Source organism: Panthera onca, chromosome A3, assembly GCF_046562875.1.
Source record: "Panthera onca isolate mPanOnc1 chromosome A3, mPanOnc1 haplotype 2, whole genome shotgun sequence".
In the NCBI taxonomy this organism is placed as follows: Eukaryota; Metazoa; Chordata; class Mammalia; order Carnivora; family Felidae; genus Panthera; species Panthera onca.
Window position 1 is genome coordinate 20,243,780 of NC_138341.1, and position 24,101 is coordinate 20,267,880.

At 40.8% G+C, this 24,101-nt stretch overlaps 1 protein-coding gene across 19 annotated transcripts in view; it reads right to left on the minus strand.

Annotated features, from left to right (window-relative positions):
- The window catches only part of DTNB (dystrobrevin beta), a 238,861-nt gene that overhangs the window by 62,519 nt on the left and 152,241 nt on the right, over positions 1 to 24,101 (minus strand). For 17 of the 19 annotated variants that reach the window (XM_078444896.2, XM_078444895.2, XM_060650345.3 and 14 more), the window contains one exon: positions 12,420 to 12,497. In XM_078444896.2, coding sequence (XP_078301022.1) covers positions 12,420 to 12,497 — 78 coding nt within the window. Of the gene's footprint in view, positions 1 to 1,743; positions 1,840 to 9,205; positions 9,246 to 12,419; positions 12,498 to 24,101 lie in introns of those variants that run through there. The other 2 variants (XM_060650365.3, XR_009615314.3) reach the window with 2 other exon arrangements.

Below are 24,101 nucleotides of genomic sequence, written 5' to 3' on the forward strand. Positions count from 1 at the left end.
AGAGTGTTATATTCAGAATAGTTTTCTAGACGTTTATAGTGGAAGAGCTCATCTTATAGCAGTTACTTCACCATGACCAGCGTGGAATTCTCTCCCATAGTAACTCATTTTGTATCATACTTTTGTAAAGTATTTGTCTACTTCAAACTAAAAATTAAAACAAAACAAAACAAAAGTGCTTCTTTCTAAGACAGATTGAAAAGTAGCAGTGTTATATAAGGCCATCATAAGGGTTTCAGCTTTTACTCTGATATGAGAAGTTATTGGTGGGTTTTGAGCAGAGGTAGGGTACGAAAGAACTTATATTTTAATAAGATCATCTGCACTATGGAAGATAAAGTGTCAGAGAATGGGGAGGCAGCAGCTAATTAGAAGCTTCCTGCAACGTTCCATATGAGAGACAAGAGTGGCCAGCAAAGTAGCAGTAGCTGTAGAGGTGTAAGAAATAGCAAGATCTTGGACAGATTCTGACAGTGTTTTTGGATAAAGCTGATCTAATAATCTGACATTTTTGACGAAATAAGCATCAAGACTTCTGACCGAGCAACTACAGGAATGAGACCGCCATTAACTGAGCCGGTGAAGACGCTGAGAGAAGTAGGTTTGGTTGGGAAGATACAGAACTCAGCTTGGGACATCTAACTAAGGTATGCATTAGATCCAAGTGAAGATACCACTGAGGAGGAGATATATGAGGTTAGAGCTCAGCAAAAAAGGTCTGGTCTGGAAAAATAAGGTTAGAAGTCACTGGTATGTAGACAGTATTAAAAACTGTGAGTCTGGACGGGATCACCTACAGTGAGGCCAAACAGAAAAGAGAAGTGCTCCCTGTGGCATACTAACATTTAGAGTTCAAAGAGGTATGGAATAACTAGCAAAGGGGGCCAAGAAGGAAGAGGAGGAAAAGCAGAAGAGCACAATAGCTGGAGGCAAGTATAGAAAGCGTTTCAAGTAGAAGGGAGCGATCATCTATGTCAAATGCCATGGATAGATCAATTAAGATAAGTCCTGAGAATTCATCAGTGAATTTAACACTGAGGAAGTCACTGGTCTCCTTGAAAGAACTGGTTTGGCAGCGAACAGGATGTGAAAATCTGACCAAGGTGCGTTCCAAAGGGAGTGGCAGAAAAGAAATTGTAGGCATTCACTATAGAAGCAATAGTCCAACTAAACTCCATTTTAACTTTCTATGAAAACTGCTATTCAGAACTAGTGTCTTTGGCCGGATAATGAGGAATCTAAACCAAAATGAAAGGCATTATCAGTAGCCATCTACAGTAAATAAGGCACTTAAGTGTCCATATATTTTCTGACAATTCTGTGTCAGGGTGTGGGTGTTATGTTAGATATACATGTGATAATATATACTCCACTGAAAGGTGTACCTGTGTTTCCAGATTTTTTTCCTTTAAATTCTTCCCTTTTGATAAAATATAAATCTATATACAACCCCCAACTTATAAGTAGGTTTTGCTTTAGAAATCTGTTTTTCTAAAGCAGAGTCAGTAGTTTGGAATAGTTTGGAACCCCACACAAGTGATAAATACATAAAATAATGATAATGATAATAACGATAGTAATAATGATGATAATAATAATAATAATAATAATAATAATAATTTGTTCTATTCTAGGCTGACACATGTCAATTCCATCCATAAAAGTAAGTGATTTTCACGGCAGAATATACAATAGTTCTAGTAGTATTTCTGATGGAAATCTGGCATTTGAGTCAATGTCTGGAGCACCTACTGGATGTCAGGCACCGTGCCAGGAGAGGAAGACATACCACAGTAAGCAGGAACCAGACACGGCTGCTGCTCTCTTGATGTTAACAGTCTAGTAGAAAAAGAGATGATCGCACAAATAAATGTAAAATGGCTAATATAGTAAGTGTTAAGATGACAGGGACACTGTTCTTCGCTAAGAAAACTTAATTGGGGTTCCTCGTTGGCTCAGTCAGTAGAGCATGTGACTCTTGATCTCAGGGTTGTGAGTTCGAGCCCCACATTGTGTGTACAGCTTACTTAAGGAACAAAACAGAAAAAACAAAACAAAACAAAAAAAAAAAAACAAAAAGGAAGAAGAAGAAGACATAAGAATAGAATGTTGTCCAGTTAGGGAGATCAGCAAAAGCAAGGGTGAGTAGAATAAACCAGAGTTAAAAAAGAGGAGTGACAATGAAATGAGCACATCTCTCTCTGCAGCATACTTTCCTTCCCAAGACACCCTCCCAGCTCTATGCATTTGAAACAAGCTTCTAGGTGCTCCAGATGCACACTCCAGGGTGACACCTGCTCTCCAAGATGATGGGGGCCTTTGAATCTAAGGCAGAGGGTCTCATGGCTTCAGCAGAAGCTCCAGTGGCAGCAAGAGAGGGTGCTTTGGCAGAAGTTAAGAGACACACTTGTGGGGTCAGGACACAAGGGAAAGGGATGTGAGCGGTGAGGGTGGGGATGAAGGGTAAGTTGTGGTGGGACAAGGTCAGAAGCAGAGGCTGCTTCTGGAGTGGCAGTTTGTAGCCCCGGAGCAGGGCTCATTGCTTGGCAGGAGGCAGGAGAGCACAGCATCTGAGAGCATGGGCTCTGGAGTGAGGCAGGCTTGGGTTTAATCCATACTCTGATACCTGCTTGCTATGTGAACTTGGGCTTTAATCTGTCCACAGAGAGATTCAGTCCCCTCATCTGTAAAATAATAATATAAAATCTACCTCATGTATTACTGACTTTAGAGAGTACAGGAAGGATTACAGAAGATAATGTAGTAGTCATTATCAGCAGAGTACCTGTGACCTTATCACAGACTTTCACATATGCTCTTTTGCTTATTCTCAGAATAATCTCACCAAAAGGTATTACTGTAATCCTCACAAGTTTACATTTCCAGCTCTGACCTCCCCCTGGAGCTCCAAGATTGTGTATTAGAGGGCCTAGTCAGCATCTCCCCTTGGCTGCCTAACAGGCATCCCAAACTGAACATGTTCAAAACAGAGCTCATTCTCTCCACCCACTTCCTCACCTGCCACTCTCCCAGGCTGACCAGTTGAAAGGAACAGCACCACCACTCACCCAGTCACCGAGCTCAAAGCAGAAGTCTTCTTGTTTCTTCTTCTCACTTCCTCGTGCCCCACATCCAATTCCTTAATCCGTCCTACTGGCTGCCCTCCAAAACCAGCCCCCTTCACTGCCCCCACTGCTGCCATCCTTTCTATCTGGCACGTCTCACCAAGTGCCACCCAACAGCCCTTGACTGCCCTCCTCTTCCACTCTTGCCCACTACAGTCGATTCTCCACACCACAGTGAGTGATCTTTTAGTAGTGGGGGTGATGAAAATGTTCTAGAATTGATTGTGGTGATGGCCACACAACTCTGTAAACATACCCCAACCCACTGAATCGTACACTTTATGTGGATGGATTGTATGGTGAATGAATTATGTCTCAGTAATCTATTAAAGAAATAAATAAACAGTTCTGAAACCACTATCCATGCTACCATGGCTAAACAAATAGGCACAGGGATGGTGGGTGATGGGGGCCGGGTTTCTCACTCTTGCAGAGGAAAGTTACAGATAACCAGGGGTGGGGGCAGCTATAGTGAATCATGCAGTACTGGAGTAGAACCAGATACTTCAGTAGAACTCATGTCCTTTATTTCTCTGCCCTGAATGGAATAAGCAGGCAATGTTAATAAGATGCCACATGCTTGAAGTAATTGAAGAAGAAAACCCCTTTCCTAACAGAAGAAGTACTGATTAAGATACAAAACAGCAGCACGACTTGAAGAAAAGGAGTATGTTTCTGGATAAAGCCTCGTGAGTCCTCACTCTCAATGAGCGTATAGTCTAGAAAAGCATGGAACAAACAGGTAATTATGATACGCTGATATGTACAACATGCTATGAATCACAGAGGAAGAACACTTAACCTAGTTGTAGGGTGTTAGGGAGGGCTTCCTGGAGGAGCTGAAGCTAAGTTCAGAAGGAAGAATTAGATGACAAAGAGAGGGACATAAAAGGAAAAAGGAAGGGAAGGCACAAAAAGGAAGGAGCAGGTGCAGAAACCTGCTTGGGGAACTGTAAGTGATTTGAGTAATTCTGGGTGTAGAAGCCAAATAAAAAGAATGAAATAAGGTAGGGCTGGGGAGACTAGCTAGCAACCGTCACCTTGGAGCAGCCTCCAAAGCCACACTGAAGAATGTGGGCCTAATCCTGTAGAATTGTGTTGCCACTAGCCACATGTACCTGTTTACATTCAAATTAATTCAAATTAAGTTAAAATTCACTCCTCTGTCACATTTCAAGTGCTTGACAGCCACACTTGGCTAATGGCTACCATTTTGGTTTCTATGCTATTGGACAGTGCTGTAGAAACAAAGAGCCACTGGAAAGTTTTAACCAGGAGAGTAACATCATTAGATCTGCATTTCAGTAAAATGTCTGGTAACAAAGAAAGGACTAGATTGGGGGTGAGGTGGGGAGTAGACTGGAGATTTCCTAGTAAGATCCATGAAAAAAGTAGGAATTTATACCACAGCACTGATTTGTTTTAAATATCTGCTTTACTATGGCTAAGTTAAAATACTGTAATAGTTTGATGTTAGAAGGAGTGAAGAGCCATGGTTAAACTGGATCACCATAGGAATTTCAGCATTGCTATAGGAATTTCCATTATAAGTGCAAGCCTTTGGCACACCCCTTTCACTACAAAGCAGCATACCGCACGGAGTCGGCTTTTTTTTTTTTTTTAATGCTTATTTATTTTTGAGAAAGAGAGTGCAAGCAAGCAGGGAAGGGGCAGAGAGAGAGGAAGACACAGAATCTGAAGCAGGTTCCAGGCTCTGAGCTGTCAGCACACAGCCTGACGTGGGGCTCGAACCCACCAACAGTGAGATCATGACCTGAGCCGAAGTTGGACGCTTAACCAACTGATCCACCCAGGTGCCCTGCACTGAGTCAGCTTCTTAAGAGCAGATATGGTCAAGAGACTCAAGTTAACAGCCTCCAAATGTGAAAAATGTGTAAAATTGTGTGTGTGTGGGTTCTGTACATTTGTTGGATGAGTATGTGCCTGCCCTTTGCTAGTGTGAATGTGAGGTAGCTGGAAGAATCTGGATGACAAGAACTCATGCTATGGTCTGGTTCCTCTGTGTCCCACAGGCACTTCTAATTCAACATAATCTTGCTATCTTCCTGCCCAAATCTTCCTCCCGTGTTTCGACCATAAGTACCGTAAGCCAGAAAGGAACCTGGAGGAGAATCATCTATTCCTTTCCTTGGCCCCCCACATCCAAACTCCACAGAGTTTGGATCACTCTGTGGATCACTCTCAGGATCCCTCAGGCATCTCAGTCTGAACACGCAATGCTGAACTCACAGTTTTTCTCCCCAGACCTGTTCCTTCTTCCCCTCTGGTCTGCTGACAGTCCATAATGGATGTAATTCTTGCTCAGGTTGAGGACCTCCAGCTTCAGTCCAATGAGAGGAGGTAACTATTACTTCAGTGCAAGGAGAGGAGTTACTATGCTTCTGTAAGCTTCAATTTTCCAACCTTAAGCTTTAAAGTATGGACTTGGAAATACTCAAGCTTTCTGTTTGTACTAACCTGAGTTAGAACTGCTGAAGGTTTACCTTAAATGCTTGAATGGAAATGGAATTTAATCCCAACCCAGAGGCAGCTAAAACCTGGCTGACTGCCTGGGCCATCAGATGGACTTTGGAGATCTGCCAACACTGAGGACCCTGCAGTCACATAAAATTATGTGTTAATTTTCAATTACTCTGCTTTTCTGTCTCTCAAAAATAGATTGGAGAAAAAAGTAATTCTTGTGTTGTCTCAGATTCTCATGAAGAATTCATGCAAGCTAAGTTGTTTCATGATCGTGCTTAAACCCTCATTAATTCTTGCTTTTCAACCAAACTCACTCTCATTTCACAGGAGGGAAGAGCACCAATAGCCTGAGTCCACAAATGGATAATTTCTGGCTTGACCAATTTCAGTTTGCCTCCTTTCTTCGTTTTGCCAATATTTCTGTCAGTCTAAAAAACAACAGATTGTGGCTTCTGTCGTTCTTCAGTATTCTGTAGATAACAAGATAAAACCTTTGCCTTGGCACCCACTCAGAAAGCCATTGTAATACTATTATAGTGCAATGCATCTCTTAACTTGGTCATGTGTCTTCATCTCAGAAATAATATAGAACATGGCATTTTCTGGCCTTTAAAAAATACTTCTCCTTCTTGTGAAGTATGTGTTAAGTTAAAAATTTTTGACTGATAAAATCGTGCCTTTACTTATGATTCCTAGTAATTGGTAACTTCTTAGAATTAGTGGCTCTAATATCTACATGTTGCTACCCAAAGATGGTGGCACACAATACATCTTTATAAACCAAACAGACTAGAAAGCACTATTTAATATTTGAGGAAAATAAAAATGAGGTGGTAGGGGGGTAAAAAGGGCCTCCTGAAACAAATCTATGCTAATGCGGGAGTGATATAATCTACTTAGGTATGCAATTTTTTTTTCAGAAATCACCCAAAAAAGAAGTCTATAGCTAATGTCTCTTTAGCATCCTTACCTTCTCCACAGAGAGCAGACCCCCTTCTTTGGAAAACCGACCCCTACCCATTCAACCGTGGTAATCTAGGTAGGGCCACCAAACAGAAAACCCCTGGATGGGTAACATGATCTAAGATGGACCAAAAAGAACTCTCATTGGGAGTTTCCAAGTCGGAACTAAGAGAAAGGCAATAGCTATAGGGTTGAGGTTATGAAATATGAACACACAGGTCTCACGGATATATTCCCTGCTGTGTGAAAGGTAACTATTATAGGGAAGAATCAGCTGACATACAACAGGGAGGAGCAAGGAGCATGAGGGTAGCAGAGGGAGACAGGGAAACACCTAAGTGAGTTATAGCCCCCCTGGCTCTGGTCATCCCTGAGGCCCAGCCACGTACAGCCCTGCTCTTCTTCCCCCAGTTTGGCTACAAAACCAAAAAAATCTTCTTGTTTTCCCTAAGCTCATCCAAACTGAGCTTCTGTCACTTATAGCCAAGGGTTCTGACTAAAATAGAAACTGATACTAGAAGTGGGGAGAAACACTGAGTGGAACTAGCTGAGTCGGGTTGAGGAATGAATGGTAGCAACACTTCATCCCAGGGAGGGGACACATCTATCTTTGCCACTACGAAAAGCAACTGGTTCAACCGTGATCTTAAGGATCGTGGGGACTCGATCTTGTGCCCCTGATGGCTGGAGTTCCAGGCACCGGAGAGGAATAACAGGATGGAGCAGTGATTTCCCGAAGTCTTCAGAACGAAGGGAGGGAGATGGGTTGTCTGGAAGCCAGTTGCTTCAGCCCACCAAGGGTGAGATAATGAAGACAATTAGGATCTCGTGGGGGCTGTATTGTTCCAAAAACCCCAAATATAAACCTCAACTCTTTGGCAGAGTGGGGTAGGGACAATTACCCAGTCATGTGGATAGTCTGTGGTTCGAAGCGCTTCCTGTACAGACTACCAGCTAAACGCTCTGCATCCTCCCTTTGCCTTCTAATTCCTGGAGCGGGCCTTCTTCTGGGCTCCTCTCCCCATCTGCTTACGCTGTAGTCTTCTCCAGTCTGTAAAATCTCTTTCCACTCACCCACCTGCTTTGCTGCTTCCAAATTCTTGTTGGTATGGTCTCCTCTTTCATTTTTCTTTTTTTTTTTGCGGGTTTTTACTCAAAATAATCCCCACACTGTCATTTTGGTGGTGTTTCACAAGGAAACACAGCAGATGTGGCTTAATATGCCATGTTTTCCGTCACCTCCCTTTTCCCGCTGTCTGAATTACAATTCTCCTACTTTCTGATCTCTACCTTTGTGGACTGGGTGCAAAGTGCTTACAACTTATCATTTGCTTCAGGGCAGGAGGGGATAAGGAGTCATAGAAAGACACACCTAGACCTGACCTGGGTGAATGGACATAATCTATGTAACCAGGGTCCAGGGCTGTTACAGCACGTGGACAGACTCCTGGGAGAGGCATGCACCCATTTGCAGTTGTACGTGGAATGCTACATTATGGGAAGGAAAACCCTAGGAGAGGAAACCTGTATGAGAAGGTGTGTATATGTATATACTTTTGCACACATCTGTGTGCTCGGTAGCAAAACGGTGGTCTGCCAACAGCCTCTGTTATTTGTCCTTCCCACGATCTCTCTCTTCTGTTCTTGACAGTATGACCATCTTTTGGGGACACACTCCCTCCTCTGTTTTGATGATGTAGGTTTAATGGGTGTGGCCTACCACATACACAAGGGTGGGCAGTAATCCAATCCAGGACAGTTGAGAACCCTTCCTTGGAGTTTTCTAATCGAAGGGAGGAAAAGCATAACTTCTTGAGTGCCAACGCTGTGGCTGTGCATCTGAAGCCATCGGCGGTATTGAGAAGTAGATGTTTCGCAGCAGTAGGGAAGGAAGATGGCATTCTGTGACTAACCAAGAGATGGAGAAGCCACAGATAGACATCCCGACGGCTTTTAAGTTACTTTTGTGATCCGTGGACACTTCTGCCTTTGCCTTCTGCTTTTGCCTTTGTCTTTGTGGGTTTGTCTCTTTTTGTTTTCCTTTTTGTTTTTTTAACTATAGTAAGAACACATACCATAAGATCTACCTGGTACTAACTACGAGCACAATGCTATAGAGCAGTTCATTTACAACCTTTTCATCTTGCTTAATTGGGTTTGTGCATTTTAAGTTAAATTTTAATACACGAAGTTAAAAGAGTTAATACTAATATACCAACTGAATGCACAAAGCAAAAAGTGTCATATTGGAAGTTTTTGTTACTGCCATAGTTATATGAACTGCCCACAGAATTGTAAAAGTTTAAATATTCATAAATAACGCTAAGGCTTTAGAAGACATTAGAATATATTGGCATAATTTTCGATATTGGTCTGAATATATGTAATGATTTAAAACAGTATAATAGTGGGTGCCTGGGTGGCTCAGTTGGTTAAGCATCCGACTCTTGGTTTCGGCTCAGGTCATGATCTCATTGTTCATGGGTCTGGGCCCGTGTCAGGCTTTGTGCTGGAAGAGCAGGGTCTGCTTGGGATTCTCTCTCTCCCTTTCTCTTTGCCCCGCCCCCCGGCTCGCTCACTCTCTCTCTCTCTCTCAAAATAAAAATGAATGAATAAATAAAATAATACAGTACCTTAGTCCAGAGACTAATACCACCATTCACATTCTGAACCCTGGGGAAAAAGAGGGACAGACAAGCCTTGGAGGAAATCCAGTAGAAGGGGGAGACTTTAAGCCTGTTTTAAAGTTTTGAAAGTTTTTTGTTGTTTGTTTTTAAGTACATTGTTCTCGTTATTTTATTTTATTTACTTTAATTTTTTTAATGTTTATTTATTTTTGAGAGAGAGAGAGACAGAGCATGAGCGGGGAAGGGGCAGAGAGAGAGACACAGAATCCGAAGCAGGCTCCAGGCTCTGAGCTGTCAGCACAGAGTCTAACGCAAGGCTCAAACTCACTATCCGTGAGATCATGACCTGAGCCGAAGTCGGACGCTCAACTGACTGAGCCAGTCAGCAAACCCTCTTCTGGTTTTTTTTAAAGAAAGCAAATTTCCAGGAACTATTTAGTCTAAAGCAAAGATGAAATTTCTTTCCAATTATAGAAATTTCAATATAGGAATACTAGAAGAATATTATATAGAGCAAATCCCTACAGTGGACCCTCTCAGGAACATAATTCACAGCATCTCACATGACAGCCAGCATCTTTGCCATTGGTAAGTTTTTCTTCTTTAAAAAGTCACTCTTACATTTGTGAGCATCTTCTATTTGGACTCACATAGTATTTTTGACCCTTGGAGCTATCACTACTTTCATATGCACTGCCTCCTGAAAAGGCAGAAACTGTAGCTCTTACAGAAACTGTAGCTCATAAATTTTTCCTGCATTTTTATTACTGTGCATGTTCTTGTCTGATTCAGTGATTTATGTCGTATGCTGAGTCCTAAAGGAAACTTCTTAATTCTGGAGAGTAGCTTTATTCTCCTTGAGGATTCTCTGCCCCAGCAGAGGAAGGTTCTGTATGACTGGGATGATGTGCTGGGTTCCTAGCTTTCACCAGACTCTGGAGACACACGTCTAATGACATTTGGAGGAAAAAAGAAAAACTGATGAATCCTTAAGGAAGTAAACAGAATACTAGTTGGAAATTTACATTGGTTTGGTAACTTGGGCCACAAAAAGCCAAATCTATGGATTATGCAATTGATGCCCACGTGTTACATCATAATCTCATCCTGAATATAAATGAAATCTAAAATTCTAAGGACTAAATTGTTAGGATGGGAGCATCTTGTTCCCATATGGCAACTACTCTTCTTAATAAATTATAGCGCTCAGTCTTCCGTTCTGGCCTGCTAAGGGCTCTGGCTGCCTTTGTTCTGCTGGTCAATGCCTACAAAGTCTGTGATAACCACCTCTAGGAAGGACCAAGTCTACTAGACTTTGCTAAAAAGAGTGTCATCTATAAGTTATTGTTTCTTCACCACCTCTTCTCTCATCAGTTTAGTTCTTAATTTTTTTTAATGTTTGTTTATTTTTTGAGACAGACAGAGACAGAGGACTAGCGGGGGAGGGGCAGAGAGAGAGGGAGACAGAGTCCCAAGCAACTCCAGGCTCTGAGCTGTCAGCACAGAGCCCAATGTGGGGCTTGAACTCAAGAACTGTGAGATCATGACCTGAGCCGAAGTCAGATGCTTAACTGACTGAGCCACCCAGGCACCCCTCATCAGTTTACCTCTTAAATAGTGAAAACAATATCTTAAATTTTCGCATAACCCCACAAGGTAGACACTATCATTGTCCCCATTTTATATATTTAAAAAAAGAAGATAAAAATCTTGTTCAAGGTCAGGTGAGAGCCAGGACTTAAAGGCAGCCAGTCAGGCTCAAGTCTATGCTGTAGTCAAGAATACCACTCAAATCTGCTCAAAAGAAGCGGTAAGGGGGGCGCCTGGGTGGCTCAGGTCACGATCTCGCAGTTTGTGAGTTCGAGCCCCGTGTCGGACTCTGTGCTGATAGCTGGGAGCCTGGAGCCTGCTTCAGATTCTGTGTCTCCTAATCTCTCTGCCCCTCCCCTGCTCATGCTCTGTCTCTGTCTCTCTCAAAAATAAACATGGAAAAAAAAAAAAAAAAAAGAAGAAGAAGCGGTAGTGTCTCAACAAGGCTGTAGGCAAGGATTCTTACCTGGTCGTCTTGAGTTTCCTAGTGGACAACACATTATCAGGTCACTCTGATTTAATCCCTAAATCCTCTATTCCAGTTTACTCCATAGCTTCCTTCTAAGGCTCTTTCCCAAACTTGCTTGATGATAAGAATCACCTGGAATACTTATTGTTAGAGGTGTAACTTCTCAAGATCTCAGGATCCACTGGGTCTGATGTGGTCCCAGAAAACTGTATTTTTAATAACTGACCCACGTGATTCTTTTGAATCTTCTCAGCAGTCAAGTTTGGGAAAGAGTGCTCCAGGAGTTTTAGCCAATGAAAACAAACACAGTTGATCTTAAGTATCATATATTATATGTTAAGTCACAGTATTATTAAGCAGATGACATTTCTATAGCTGAATTAATCCAAAGCAATCAGTACATATGGCACAAAGTAGTTTTTCTTCAGGAAGAACTTGGGGAGTTGGTTGGAATGTCTTTGTTTTTTTGTTCTTTTTTGGGTGATGACTGTTAGAAAGGATTCTTTAATGGCTGTGCCTTTGAGGGAGTTTCTGCAATACTCTCATTATGGAACAGCTTAAATCAAACAGAGAGTAAGCCATTTTATAGAGTTCTTTTAAGTCCTGCCTGAGAGAATTTTGGAGAAGAGTAAATTAAATAAAGAAGAGAAAGGACTACACAGTTCTAGCTCCTTGTAGGACCCTAAAGGAGACTCTCTGTAAAACTAAAAGACCCAAGCTTTTCAACTTAAATGTTTATGAATCATATACACATTGATTTAGGAGAATTATCAGGGATTAATTCAGTTTACACAGTCTAATCAAGAAGCAGAAGTGATCTTCAACATTTAAAGAATGCAAATGCAAAATTGTTGAAATTCATGATCATCAAAATATTATTTAATGTTAAAGAAGAGGCTTTCCAAAGTGCCAAATCTGCTTTGACACTGTGTTCACTGCTTGTCACAAATGAAGAGTTTCCACCTCAGGCACCACTCACAAGCAGACTCCTTTGGTGCTACATTTACGAGTTAGTGGGGAAAAAAAGAAGAAAAAAAAAAAATCACAAAATAATTTTAAAAGACAGTTAAAGGAGGAGAATTCTGCCCTGTGGAATCTCTGCTTCCCCGGCCAGGCCTGTACCCAACTCTGAGCAGTGACTGAGGCGTAGGCCCTACATACCTCTTGGTGGGGGTGGGCACCCCAGAGGACAGGTGGCTCACCATGGTGTCGTTCATGTTGGCCAGAGGACGAGGAGGACTGAAAGGAAAGACATTTACATTGTATTAATAATTACCAACAGGACCGGGGAAACAAATGAAAGAGTGATAGGGGCAAAGGAACCAACTATCATTGCTTCTGATAAGCACAGTAGGATTCACAGGGAGGAAGGGTGGAGATGGATAGGTGCAGCCCAAGCAAACTCAACAAGAAGGGTTCTTTCACTCAAAGCCAAAGGACCACAGAGCTGCACTGCACCAAGAGGAGCGACTGGTCACACACACACCATGACAGGGATGTAATTTCGCCGGATTTTGTTCCGTAGTTTTAGTGCACAAGAGGCTGAGTTCTGCTACTTAATTAGTATCTTTGTATCTTAGGTGTTTCCAGGGTTACGAGGTGTTTGACGTTTGTGGTATATTATGAGGGTCACAATGGCAACTTGCACGTTGTTCCTGATTTGGTTAGAGTTCACTGTCTTCCCTTAGATTTGGGTGGACAGACATGATGATGAGGGCAGTGGAAAGGATTAGGTTTCCTGGGCATACCCGAATCAGGTGACAGCACAGTGCAAGCCTGAGGAGGGGAGTGAGACAAAGCAGGAACAGAAAGAAGGACAATGTGTCAAAAATGGGCCCGTGATGGAAGAAGAGATGGGCAGGAAGGCAGCACAGCAGAGTCAAGAAACTGGCAGGTGGGCACAGGGGGAGGGCAGAAAAGAATGATGGAAAAAGCCCATCAAAATAGACCAACGTAAACACAGGAGCAAGTTGGGAGGTGATGGGGAGACTCTGATGCCAAAAGATGCTATAGCCATAGCACACGTTTGTCATCGGCAAGAAAGGGAAGATCACAGATGAACAAGATGGATTTAGTTTGCATACTTTTTACCAAAACAGGCTGTTAAATACTAAATTCTTTTATTAATGCTTTACTAGAATCTTAACAATCAATCCATATTTTATACTTATCCTCTAATCAGAATGCTTTTTTTTTTTTTTTTTAAGTAGGCTCCATGCAGACTGTGGATCCCAATGTGGGGCTTGAACTCACAATCCTGAGATCAAGACCTGAACTGAGATCAAGAGTTGGACACTTAACCAACTGAGCCACCTGGGTACCCCTAGAATGCTTTCTTTTATAACATAATCTAAATTTAAATTTTAAGGTAAGTACATTTGATAACTCGTCTGTAGCACTGGTTTTCTGGACTCAAGATCTAGTGCTCCTTTTTGAGAAAGTCTTAAAAGAATGAATCCAAACTTACCAAAAGGAATCTATGATTTTGCTCTTCTTCCTCCCCACCAAGTTCAGCTACAAAGGGTTACTGTCTTGCATCGGAGCCACATGACTATTGCTAAATATTACTCCTGGGAAATCTCTCACTTCCTTTCCTAAGTTGAAAGAAGTACTTTTCAGAGAAATTTGTCCATCAAAGCCAAAAAGTGAAGCAAAAAAGTCCTTCTTTCATATTTAGGTGCTTGGGAACTAGCTCCTGGTTTCTCCTTATATTTAAGTGCTGAGTTAATTATGTAAAGTGATTTTGTAGAGGTTATACTTAGCAAGTCTTGGTGAATATTAAGGGACCAGAGCCTTTACTGTTTTGCAGGTTTTATAATACACTCAAAAACGCAAGGGAAAATTTTCAGGTTAAGCCAAGGACTACCTACCTACCTATCTCTATATCTATCTATACACGCCTCTTTTTTTTTTAACCAATTTTATTTCTGGGTAGGGAAATATTTTATTTATTTATTTATTTATTTTTGAGAGAGAGCGAGAGAGAGAGAGAGAGCAAGAGAAAGCACATGGTGGGGCAGAGAGAGAGAGAGAGAGAGAGAGGGAGAGAGAGGGCGAGAGAGAATCCCAAGCAGGCTCTGTGCTCTCAGTGCAGAGCCTGATATGTGGCTTGATCCCACAAACTGAGATTATGACCTGAGCTAAAGTCAAGAGTTGGACACTCAACCAATGAGCCACCCAGGCACCCTGGGAAATATTTTTAATGGTTTTCCATTTAACAGAGAGGATTAATGGAAAGTAATTTGCAGGGAACAGATTTAGGTCTCTTGACTTTTAAGCCACAGTACTATGTTTATTTATTACACATTCCTCCCTTTATGTGACAAGTTGCAAAGTAAGACATTCAGAACTGAAATATGCTTTTCTAGGCTAGAATTTAATTCTACATTATATATTTCCCCACCTATCTTCCAGGCAGATATCCAATATTGCCTCCCACACTTTCAAGCCTATTAATGCCAAGTAGCTGTGCTGAGTTATAATCAATGAATCAATCAATCAATCAATCAATCATTTTAGGCTAATAATAAAAATGAACAGAGATTAACTCTAGTTCTAATGGACTAAATGTCCAAATGGAACAAGGAGACAATTCCTATGAAAGAAACAAATCCAACATCACAGCTTTTCATCCTTGAGGGCACCAGAAACATTCTGGTCCTGAAAACAGAATGGGCTTTGCTCGTTTAATATATTATTATTAGTGACCCATTTCCCAAATAAGATAAGGACATGTTCATGCTTTCAGAACTAATACAGATACCTAGTATTTTTCAATATTGAAGATACTACTACATTCAATTTCCTTTCTGACATTCTCAGAGGAAAAATGACAATAGAAAAAATTTTTTAAAAAAATGTCTTACACATGGATCCATGTGATAAAATTTCATGATTTGTAGTATTTTGTTTGGTGTGATGCCACAAGACTTGTTAACAATCATCTCTATCTCTTGGCAGATAGCATGCTCAATTATTATCATTCTTTTAATGTTTATTTATTTTGACACAGAGAGAGAGTGCAAATGAGAGGGACAGAGGGAGAGGGAGAGAGAGAATCCCAAACCGGGTTTGATCCCACAAACTGTGAGATCATGACCCGAGCCAAAATCAAGAGTCGATGCTCAACAAACAAAGGGCCCCATGCTCAATTATTATCTTTTAGCACATACATCAAAGCCTCTTCTCTAACCTCAGAACCAGACAGTAATGACTACATTGTAAGTTGGAAGCTAATCTTAACTCCCCCCAAAACTTCATACCCTTTGTGAACTTCTAGCACATTTTCCCAGAGAAATAGGTACTATGTGTTCGTAGTCCAAGATGAAAGAGGAATTTGAAAACATAAAGGGAGTCTTTATTTAGGATCTACCACTAGACCCACAATTCACTGTGAAAACCAACAACTCAGATGTGGTCCTAGGAGATGTAATACACCAAGAATGACTTCTGGCTTAAAAATTTTTTTCATATGGCCAGTAGGACACAGCTGAAAAAATGCTTCCAGGTGTGAAGTAGACATTAATAGTACCAGTTTCAGAAACTTACAAGGCAGAATTGACACAACTCATCAGATCAGCTTTGTTGGTCTTCTTTAACGTGCAAAACCGTGTTGAATACCTTGAACATGTCACCAGATGTTTTATATCTTCCTTTGATGAAGATCTCAACAAGGCATCCTTAGACACAAATGAGTTCCCTGATACCCAAATGACCACCAACCATCTCTTCGTACAAATTTGGGAGGTTCCTTCTTTGTTCATAAGACATGCCAATTTTTTGAGGAGATAGATGGATGATACAGACAGAAGGCAATCTGCTAGGCAGAAGTAGTCGATACAAAAGAAGACATGGAGAGAATTTTTAAAATCTTAATCAAAAAGAAAGAAGCATTCTTCCTGGGTACCTACTCACAAAAGATAAGTAAGGCTATCTTCATCCCAATAACCTAACTACATATTGATGAAGACAGGTATATAAACAGATCATCATAATGCAAAGTAGTGAAAGCAGCTAAAATTGAGGAGTCAAAGAAGAGCAGTTACTCTTGGAGGAAAGGAGGGGGGCAATGGGAGTGAGGCTGAAGTAACACTGAGGAGTTTCTCAGATACAGAAAAAAGTTAAGGTACCCTGGATGGATGAAATGGTATGGGAAAAGGCACAGAAGCCCAAAAGTACATGGCATATTTGGGTTTAACTTATTTGGCTGGACTCAAAGGCACTTGAAGGGGAATAGCTGAAAATGCCTCTGGAAAAGTAGATTAGGGCCAGGATGTGAATGAAGCCTGTTCTACCACAAGCTAAGAAGTTTGGAATTTATACCAATGGCATTGGGGGAAACATGGAAAGCTTTTAAGCCAAAGGATGATGTACCAATAGATGGGCTTTGAAAAGGTGACCCAAAAAGGATGTGAATAAGTCACTGACTTTAATCAAGGGTATGCATAGAAATCATCTGAGAAGCTTTGAAAATAAGATATGCAAGCTCTACCCTCAATTTAATGAACCTGAATCTTGAGGAGAAAGAGGAGTTTTTTCTTTAAAAAAGCTATTTATTTATTTATTTATTTTATGAGAGAGAATACAAGCAATGGAGGGGCAGAGAGAGAGCAAGCGAGAATCTGAAGCAGACTCCAGGCTCTGAGCTGTCAACACAAAGCCCGACACGGGGCTTAAATCCACGAACCATGAGATCATGACCTGAGCCAAAGTCAGACACTTAACCAACTGAGCCACCCAGGTGCCCTAAGGACTTTTTTCCTAATGCATACCCCCTTTAAAAATCATTTATGGACTTTCAAGTTAAGATGGAGGGGTAGCATGGAGACCCTCAGCTTGTCTCATCCCTGAAATGCAGCTAGATCAGCACCAAACCATTTTACACACCTAGGAAATTGATCTGAGGATTAACACAACAATCTGCATAACTTGAGCCAAAGAACTTGGCAGGTACCCAGTGCGGAGAGGTGAACTGGGGGAGAGAAAAGCCGTGGAGCATAGGGAGCTGTTTTTGCAGACAGAGGACAGAGAAAGAGGGAGAGTATGGTGTATTGGGAGAGGGCAAGAAAAACACTCCCTCGAGAGTAGCTGGAGAGAAAGAGAGAGAGAGAGTAAAAACACCTGCAGGTGACTGAACAAGAAATCTGTTCCCCAAAACCACGGACAGGAAGCAAGGAGTGCTTTTCAATAGCATCAGGATTCTAAAAACAGTGGAGCACAGAGTCTGAAGTTCCGGAGTTCAGTCCTGGTGGTGCTCTGGTGGGGAACCAGGGCAAATCCCCAGGAGCAGGCAGCAGGCTCTGTCACACGGGTGCCATGCGGGAAGAAGCGGTTCTCCTGCATGGAGTGCATTTGGTAGAGGTCATATGGCCTCCCACAGGCAAAGGTCCTAGTGGACCCCATAGAGCAGCCACATTTGCTGGTATTGGGACAAAGATGCCAGAGTGTGGTGAAACCTCATGCTAGCTGTGTGTTGTGATTTGCCATAATCTCTGAACTTCTGCTGCTGTCAGACTGCAGGAACATTTTCTGGGCAAGCTGGCACCCGGCCATTGCTCAGCAAGACCCTCCCCCAGAGAGTCGGCGGGGGTCCAAGCCACAGGGGTCTCTGAAGTGTGGGGTTTTGAAACACAATCGCATCTGAGATAAAACTCATTCTATGAAGCCAGCATTACCTTGATTCCAAAACCAGACAAAGACCCCACTATAAAGGAGAACTACAGACCAATTTCCTTGATGAACATAGATGCAAAGATTCTCAACAAGATACTAGCAAGAGTTATTAAAAGAATCAAGAGAATTAGAAGAACTATTCACCATGATCAAGTGGGATTTATTCCTGGGATGCAGGGCTGGTTCAATATCCTCAAATCAATCAATGTGATACATCACATTAATGAAAGAAAGGATAATAACCATATGATCCTCTCAATAGATGCAGAGAAAGCATTTGACAAAATACAGCATCCTTTCTCAATCAAAAACCCTCAAGAAAGTAGGAATAGAAGGATCATACCTCAAGATCATAAAAATCATATACGAAAGACCCATTGCTAATATCATCCTCAATGGGGAAAAACAGAGCTTTCCTCCTAAGGTCAGGAACATGACAAGGATGTCCACTCTCACCACTGTCATTCAACATAGTGTTGGAAGTCCTAGCCTCAGCCATCAGACAACACAAAGAAATAAAAGGCATCAAAATCAGCAAGGAGGAAGCCAAACTTACACTCTTCACAGATGACATGATACTCTATGTGGAAAACCCAAAAGATTCCACCAAAAAACTCCTAGAACTCATCCATGAATTCAGCAAAGTCGCAGGAAATAAAATCAATGCACAGAAATTGGTTGCATTTCTATACACCAATAATGAAGCAGCAGAAAGAGAAATCAAGGAATTGATTCCATTTACAATTGCACCAAAAATCATAACATACCTAGGAATAAACCTAACAAAAGAGGTGAAAAATCTATACACTGAAAACTACAGAAAGCTTATGAAAGAAATTGAAGAAGACACAAAAAAATGGAAAAGCATTCCATGCTCATGGATTGGAAAACAAGTATTATTAAAATGTTGCTACTACCCAAAGGAATCTACATATTCACTGCAATCCCTATCAAAATAACACCAGCATTCTTCACAGAGACAGAACAAACAATCCTAACATTTGTATGGAACCAGAAAAGACCCCGAATAGCCAAAGCAACCCTGAAAAAGAAAACCAAAGCTAGAGGCATCACAATTCCAGACTTCAAGCTGTATTACAAAGCTATAATCATCAAGACAGTATGGTAGTGGCACAAAAACAGACACTCAGATCAATGGAACAGAATAGAGAACCCAGAAATGGATCCACAAACGTATGGCCAACTAATTTTTGACAAAGCAGGAAAAGAATATCCAATGGAAAAAAGACAATCTTCAGCAAATGGTGTTCGGAATACTGGACAGCTCCATGCAGAGTAATGAACCTGGACCACTTTCTTACACCACGCACAAAAATAAACTCAAAATGGATGAAAGACCTGGGGCGCCTGGGTGGCTCAGTCGGTTGGGAGGCTGACTTCGGCTCAGGTCATGATCTTGCGGTCTGTGAGTTTGAGCCCCGCGTCGGGCTCCTTGCTGACTGCTTGGAGCCTGGAGCCTGCTTCAAATTCTGTCTCCCTCTCTCTCTGCCCCTTTCCCATTCGCACTCTGTCTCTCTCTGTCTTTCAAAAATGAATAAATGTTAAAAAAAATTTTTTTAAATGGATGAAAGACCTAAATGTAAGACAGGAAGCCATCAAAGTCCTAGAGGAGAAAACAGGCAACAACTTCTTTGACCTTGGCTGCAGCAACTTCTTACTTGACATGTCTCCAGAGGCAAGAGAAACAAAAGCAAAAACGAACTATTGGGACCTCATCAAAATAAAATGCACAGTGAAGGAAACAATTAGCAAAACTAAAAGGCAACTGATGGAATGGGAGAGGATATTTGCAAATGACATATCAGATAAAGGGTTAGTATCCAAAATTTATAAAGAACATATCAAAATCAACACCCAAAAAACAAATAATCCAGTGAAGAAATGGGCAAAAGACAAGAACACTTTTCCAAAGACATCCAGATGGCCAACAGACACGTGAAAAGATGCTCAACATCACTCATCATCAGGGAAATACAAATCAAAACCACAATGAGATACCACCTCACACCTGTCAGAATGGCTAACATTAACAACTCAGACAACAACAGATGTTGGCGAGGATGTGGAGAAAGAGGGTCTCTTTTGCATTGTTGGTGGGAATGCAAGCTGGTGCAGCCATTCTGGAAAACAGTACGGAAAATTAAAATTAAAAATCAAAAAATTAAAATTAGAACTACTCTACGACCCAGCAATTGAACTACCATGTATTTATCCAAAGGATACAAAAATGCTGATTTGAAGGGGCACAAGCACCCCAATGTTTATAGCAGTGCTATTGACAATAGCCAAAGTATGGAAAGAGCTCAAATGCCCATTGACTGATAAATGGATAAAGAAGATGTGGTATATATAAACAATGGAATATTATTTGGCGATCAAAAATGAAATCTTGCCATTTGCAACAACATGGATGGAACTAGAGTGTATTATGCTAAGCGAAATAAATCAGAGAAAGACAAATATCATGACTTCACTCATATGTGGAACTTAGGAAACAAAATAAATGAACATAGGGGAAGGGAAAGAAAAATAAGATAAAGAAAGGGAAACAAACCATAAGAGACCCTTAAATACAGAGAACAAACTGAGGGTGCTGGTGGGGTGCTAGATGGGGGGATGAGCTAATTGGGTGATAGGCATAAAAGCACTTGTTGGGATGAGCACGGGGTGTTATATGTAAGTGACGAATGACTAAATTCTACTCCTCAAATCATTATTACACTATATATTAAGGACCTTGGATTTAAATAAAATTTAAAAATTAAAAAATAAAGTACAATGTTTATGAAGATTTTCTATATGTTCATTTATTTGAGAGAGAGAGAGAGAGCATGTATGCACGCAAGCTAGGGGAGAGGCAGAGAGAGGAGAATCTTAAGCAGGCTCCCCACTGTCAGCACTAAGCCCCACCAACACAGACAGGTTGAGATCAGGACCTGAGCCGACATAAGAGTAGGATGCTCAACCGACTGAGCAATCCAGGCGCCCCTATGAAGACTTTCTAAATGCTTACCACATAAGAGGTAAAAAAGGGCATGATAACTACGGTAATACTAACAATTATTGAATGTTTGATGTATACCTATCAGACACTGTGTGTAGAGCTGTAAATATATCATTTTATCTTCACAGTAACCCTATAAATAGAATTATATATACACACAGCATGTTCTCAGCTAAATAATAAAAGTAAACAAAGTAACTGAAGGAAATATGTCAAAATGTTAAGAGAAGTCGAATTATGGCTAGTTTTCCTTCTATTTATACTTTCCTGTACTTCCCCAAATTCTCCGGTTTAATTTTTCCTGATTTCCAGAGAAAAAGATGCTTAATGTTAAAAAAATTATAAAGCAGGAAAAAAAGACCAAAAAAAAAAAAAAAAAAAAAGAAGCTATAACACCGAGTCAAATTGTCTAAAGTGAGCCTATACTATTTTTTGTTATCATAAAGAAAGTAAATTGAAGGAAGATGTTTAACTGAGGGACTGTGAGTAGACAAAAGACCTTTAAATGATTTGAGTAGATGCAAAATTGTACATCCCCTCAGCACCCTCACCACCACAATCCTGCAAAAGAAAGTTAATATAACATATTAGATCAGGGCACATTATCTCCTCTACCAGACTGTGAGAAATTTGTGTGATTTTTTTTTTTAATCACTGTATTTCAAGTACCCGGCAGAGTATGAGACATGGAGCAGGCTTCTGGGAAATATTTGTTGGTCACAAGTTAGCACCATGATGCAGAATACAGAGGAGTGCAGTGTATAAGAAGTAATCTTTCTGTTAAATTCAGGTTTGGTGAAACTATTCTTGGAGAATGAAATAATGACATTATTAGCTGTTATATTGGGTAAGTATATTGGTATTGCTTGCAGCCACAGCAAGTTTTCATCTGTGACTGTGTCATGGAATCAGCAGAATGGGGTGTCTTAAATAACAACAACAGCAACACTTGTTGAGTGCCTAATATGTGTCACACTCAGTTCAAACATTTCCCAAGGGTTCACTCACTTAAACCTTACAGCCTTCGATGAGACAGATACTATTACTAACGCTATTTTACAGATGGAGACACTAAGGCATACTGAGGTCACAGCCAAATCCTGGCAGAAGGAGGATCTGAACCAAGGCGGTACTGCTCTTGGGTCTGTTCTTAACCATGGTGTAGTGTCTCTACTACCTTTGATTACTGCATTTTCAGAAAAGCTTACTTAAGACTGTTTAGTCTATAAATTATAAACAAAAGCATGGTGTTAGATCAAAGTTCTTAAAAAGCTGTTTCTATAGGAAGGTAAAACAATATACACCTGGAGTAGTTTTGGGGTGCTCTACTCTTTCCCCTATCACATCCTTAAAGCTCTGTATCATGAATGCCTATCTGAACTCAAACCATCTAGCTGCAGAGCTCTCATCTTTCACCACCTCTAGGCTGCCCCAAGGAAAACTGGGTAAGTTAGATCCTTCAAAACAGATCCTTCAAAACAGATCCTAATTTATTAAGATGAATTTAAAATCTAATCTTAATTTCAAAGGTGTTATGGATTCCTCATCTCAGTCTAACAAAATACATAGGTTTAATGAGCAAATTATCTATTCTATCAGCCAAACGACTGATTAAAAAAGAGAGAGAGAGTTTAAGACTGGGCTCAGGACCAACATTGCGTGTAATTACTTGTTTTGGTTTTCTAAGTTGACCTAGGTCCAGAGGTAAATACTTTTTGGGTGGAACTCTCTAACCAAGGATGTGAAAGTATAATGTTGTTTAAGCAAAACTGCTACTTAAAAATTATGTGTGAATGAAGGGACACAAGAACAAAGCCAACTGAAGCCTGAGAGAACACTGAGGTCCTGGGCACCTGTAAGTGCTGTCACTTCTGTAGGTCCTTTGACAGAACCTATTCTGTAGGAAGTCATCCAGACAGTGAGATACTTTTAACCCTACCCTAGACTTTTAAAAGTATTTGCTCATTATCTTGCTCTTCTTCCCAGAATATTCTCCTGTTTGTAGAGGCTAAGACCGTGATCCTGCAATTCTCTTTTACCTTGACAGCTCAATCACATGCTTGGGGACTTCTTTTTTTTTTTTTTTTTTTTTTAAATTTTTTTTTTAACGTTTTTTATTTATTTTTGAGACAGAGAGAGACAGAGCATGAACGGGGGAGGGGCAGAGAGAGAGGGAGACACAGAATCGGAAGCAGGCTCCAGACTCTGAGCCATCAGCCAGAGCCCGACGCGGGGCTCGAACTCACGGACCGCGAGATCGTGACCTGAGCTGAAGTCGGCCGCTTAACCGACTGAGCCACCCAGGCGCCCCATGCTTGGGGACTTCTTAACCAGATTTTTTGGTTTCTGTTTATTACTGTTAGTGTGAAAGGGAAAAAGATTTTATTATGCTGTATGCTTTCATTTACTTGATGATCGCCCACAACGATGCTTCACAGATGAAGTGCTTAACGATTTTAGTTAACTATTTTTGTAGCCAGCTATTTGCCTTCAATTCTAGACCCCTGTGTTGCTTCTGAACCGCTCTTCCCTACTCACTTTGATCATACTATTCTCATCCTCAAGATTATGCAGCAGATTCCACCATACTTTAAGACAGATTCAAAACCTACCTTGAAGACTACTTCATTCTTTAATCTATCAAACTATTTAGGCCTTTCATATCTTTCAGGCAAATTATTCTCAGCCCCTGCTTTCAAGTCTTCCCCTTGATACCTACCTGGAATGTCCTTCTTCATAGACTCGGCAAGGTTACACTTTCTCACTTCTCCTACCAGAGAAATTGCTCCTGAAGTTATAGTATCACCACAAAGCCCTTCTGATCACTACAAACTCCATATAAATAAACAAGGACTTTATCAATAGAGAAACACACCAAAATCCATGGCTCATTCATGCCTAGCACTGTTCACTTTGAGAAAAAAACAAAAAACAAAATGAAGTTGAAGGTTGTCTCTGCTGACAAGTTTATAAACCAGTCAGTCCTCATAATCATCAGTCGTCGCAACAACAGGCATTTAGGTTTCAGCTTAATGTACTGTAATTCTTAAGTCAAATCTGATTTGACAATTATCGTGTACAACCAAAAATGTGTAAAATCATTTATAACAAAGACAACAACTTAATTATTTCCGACAATTAACTAA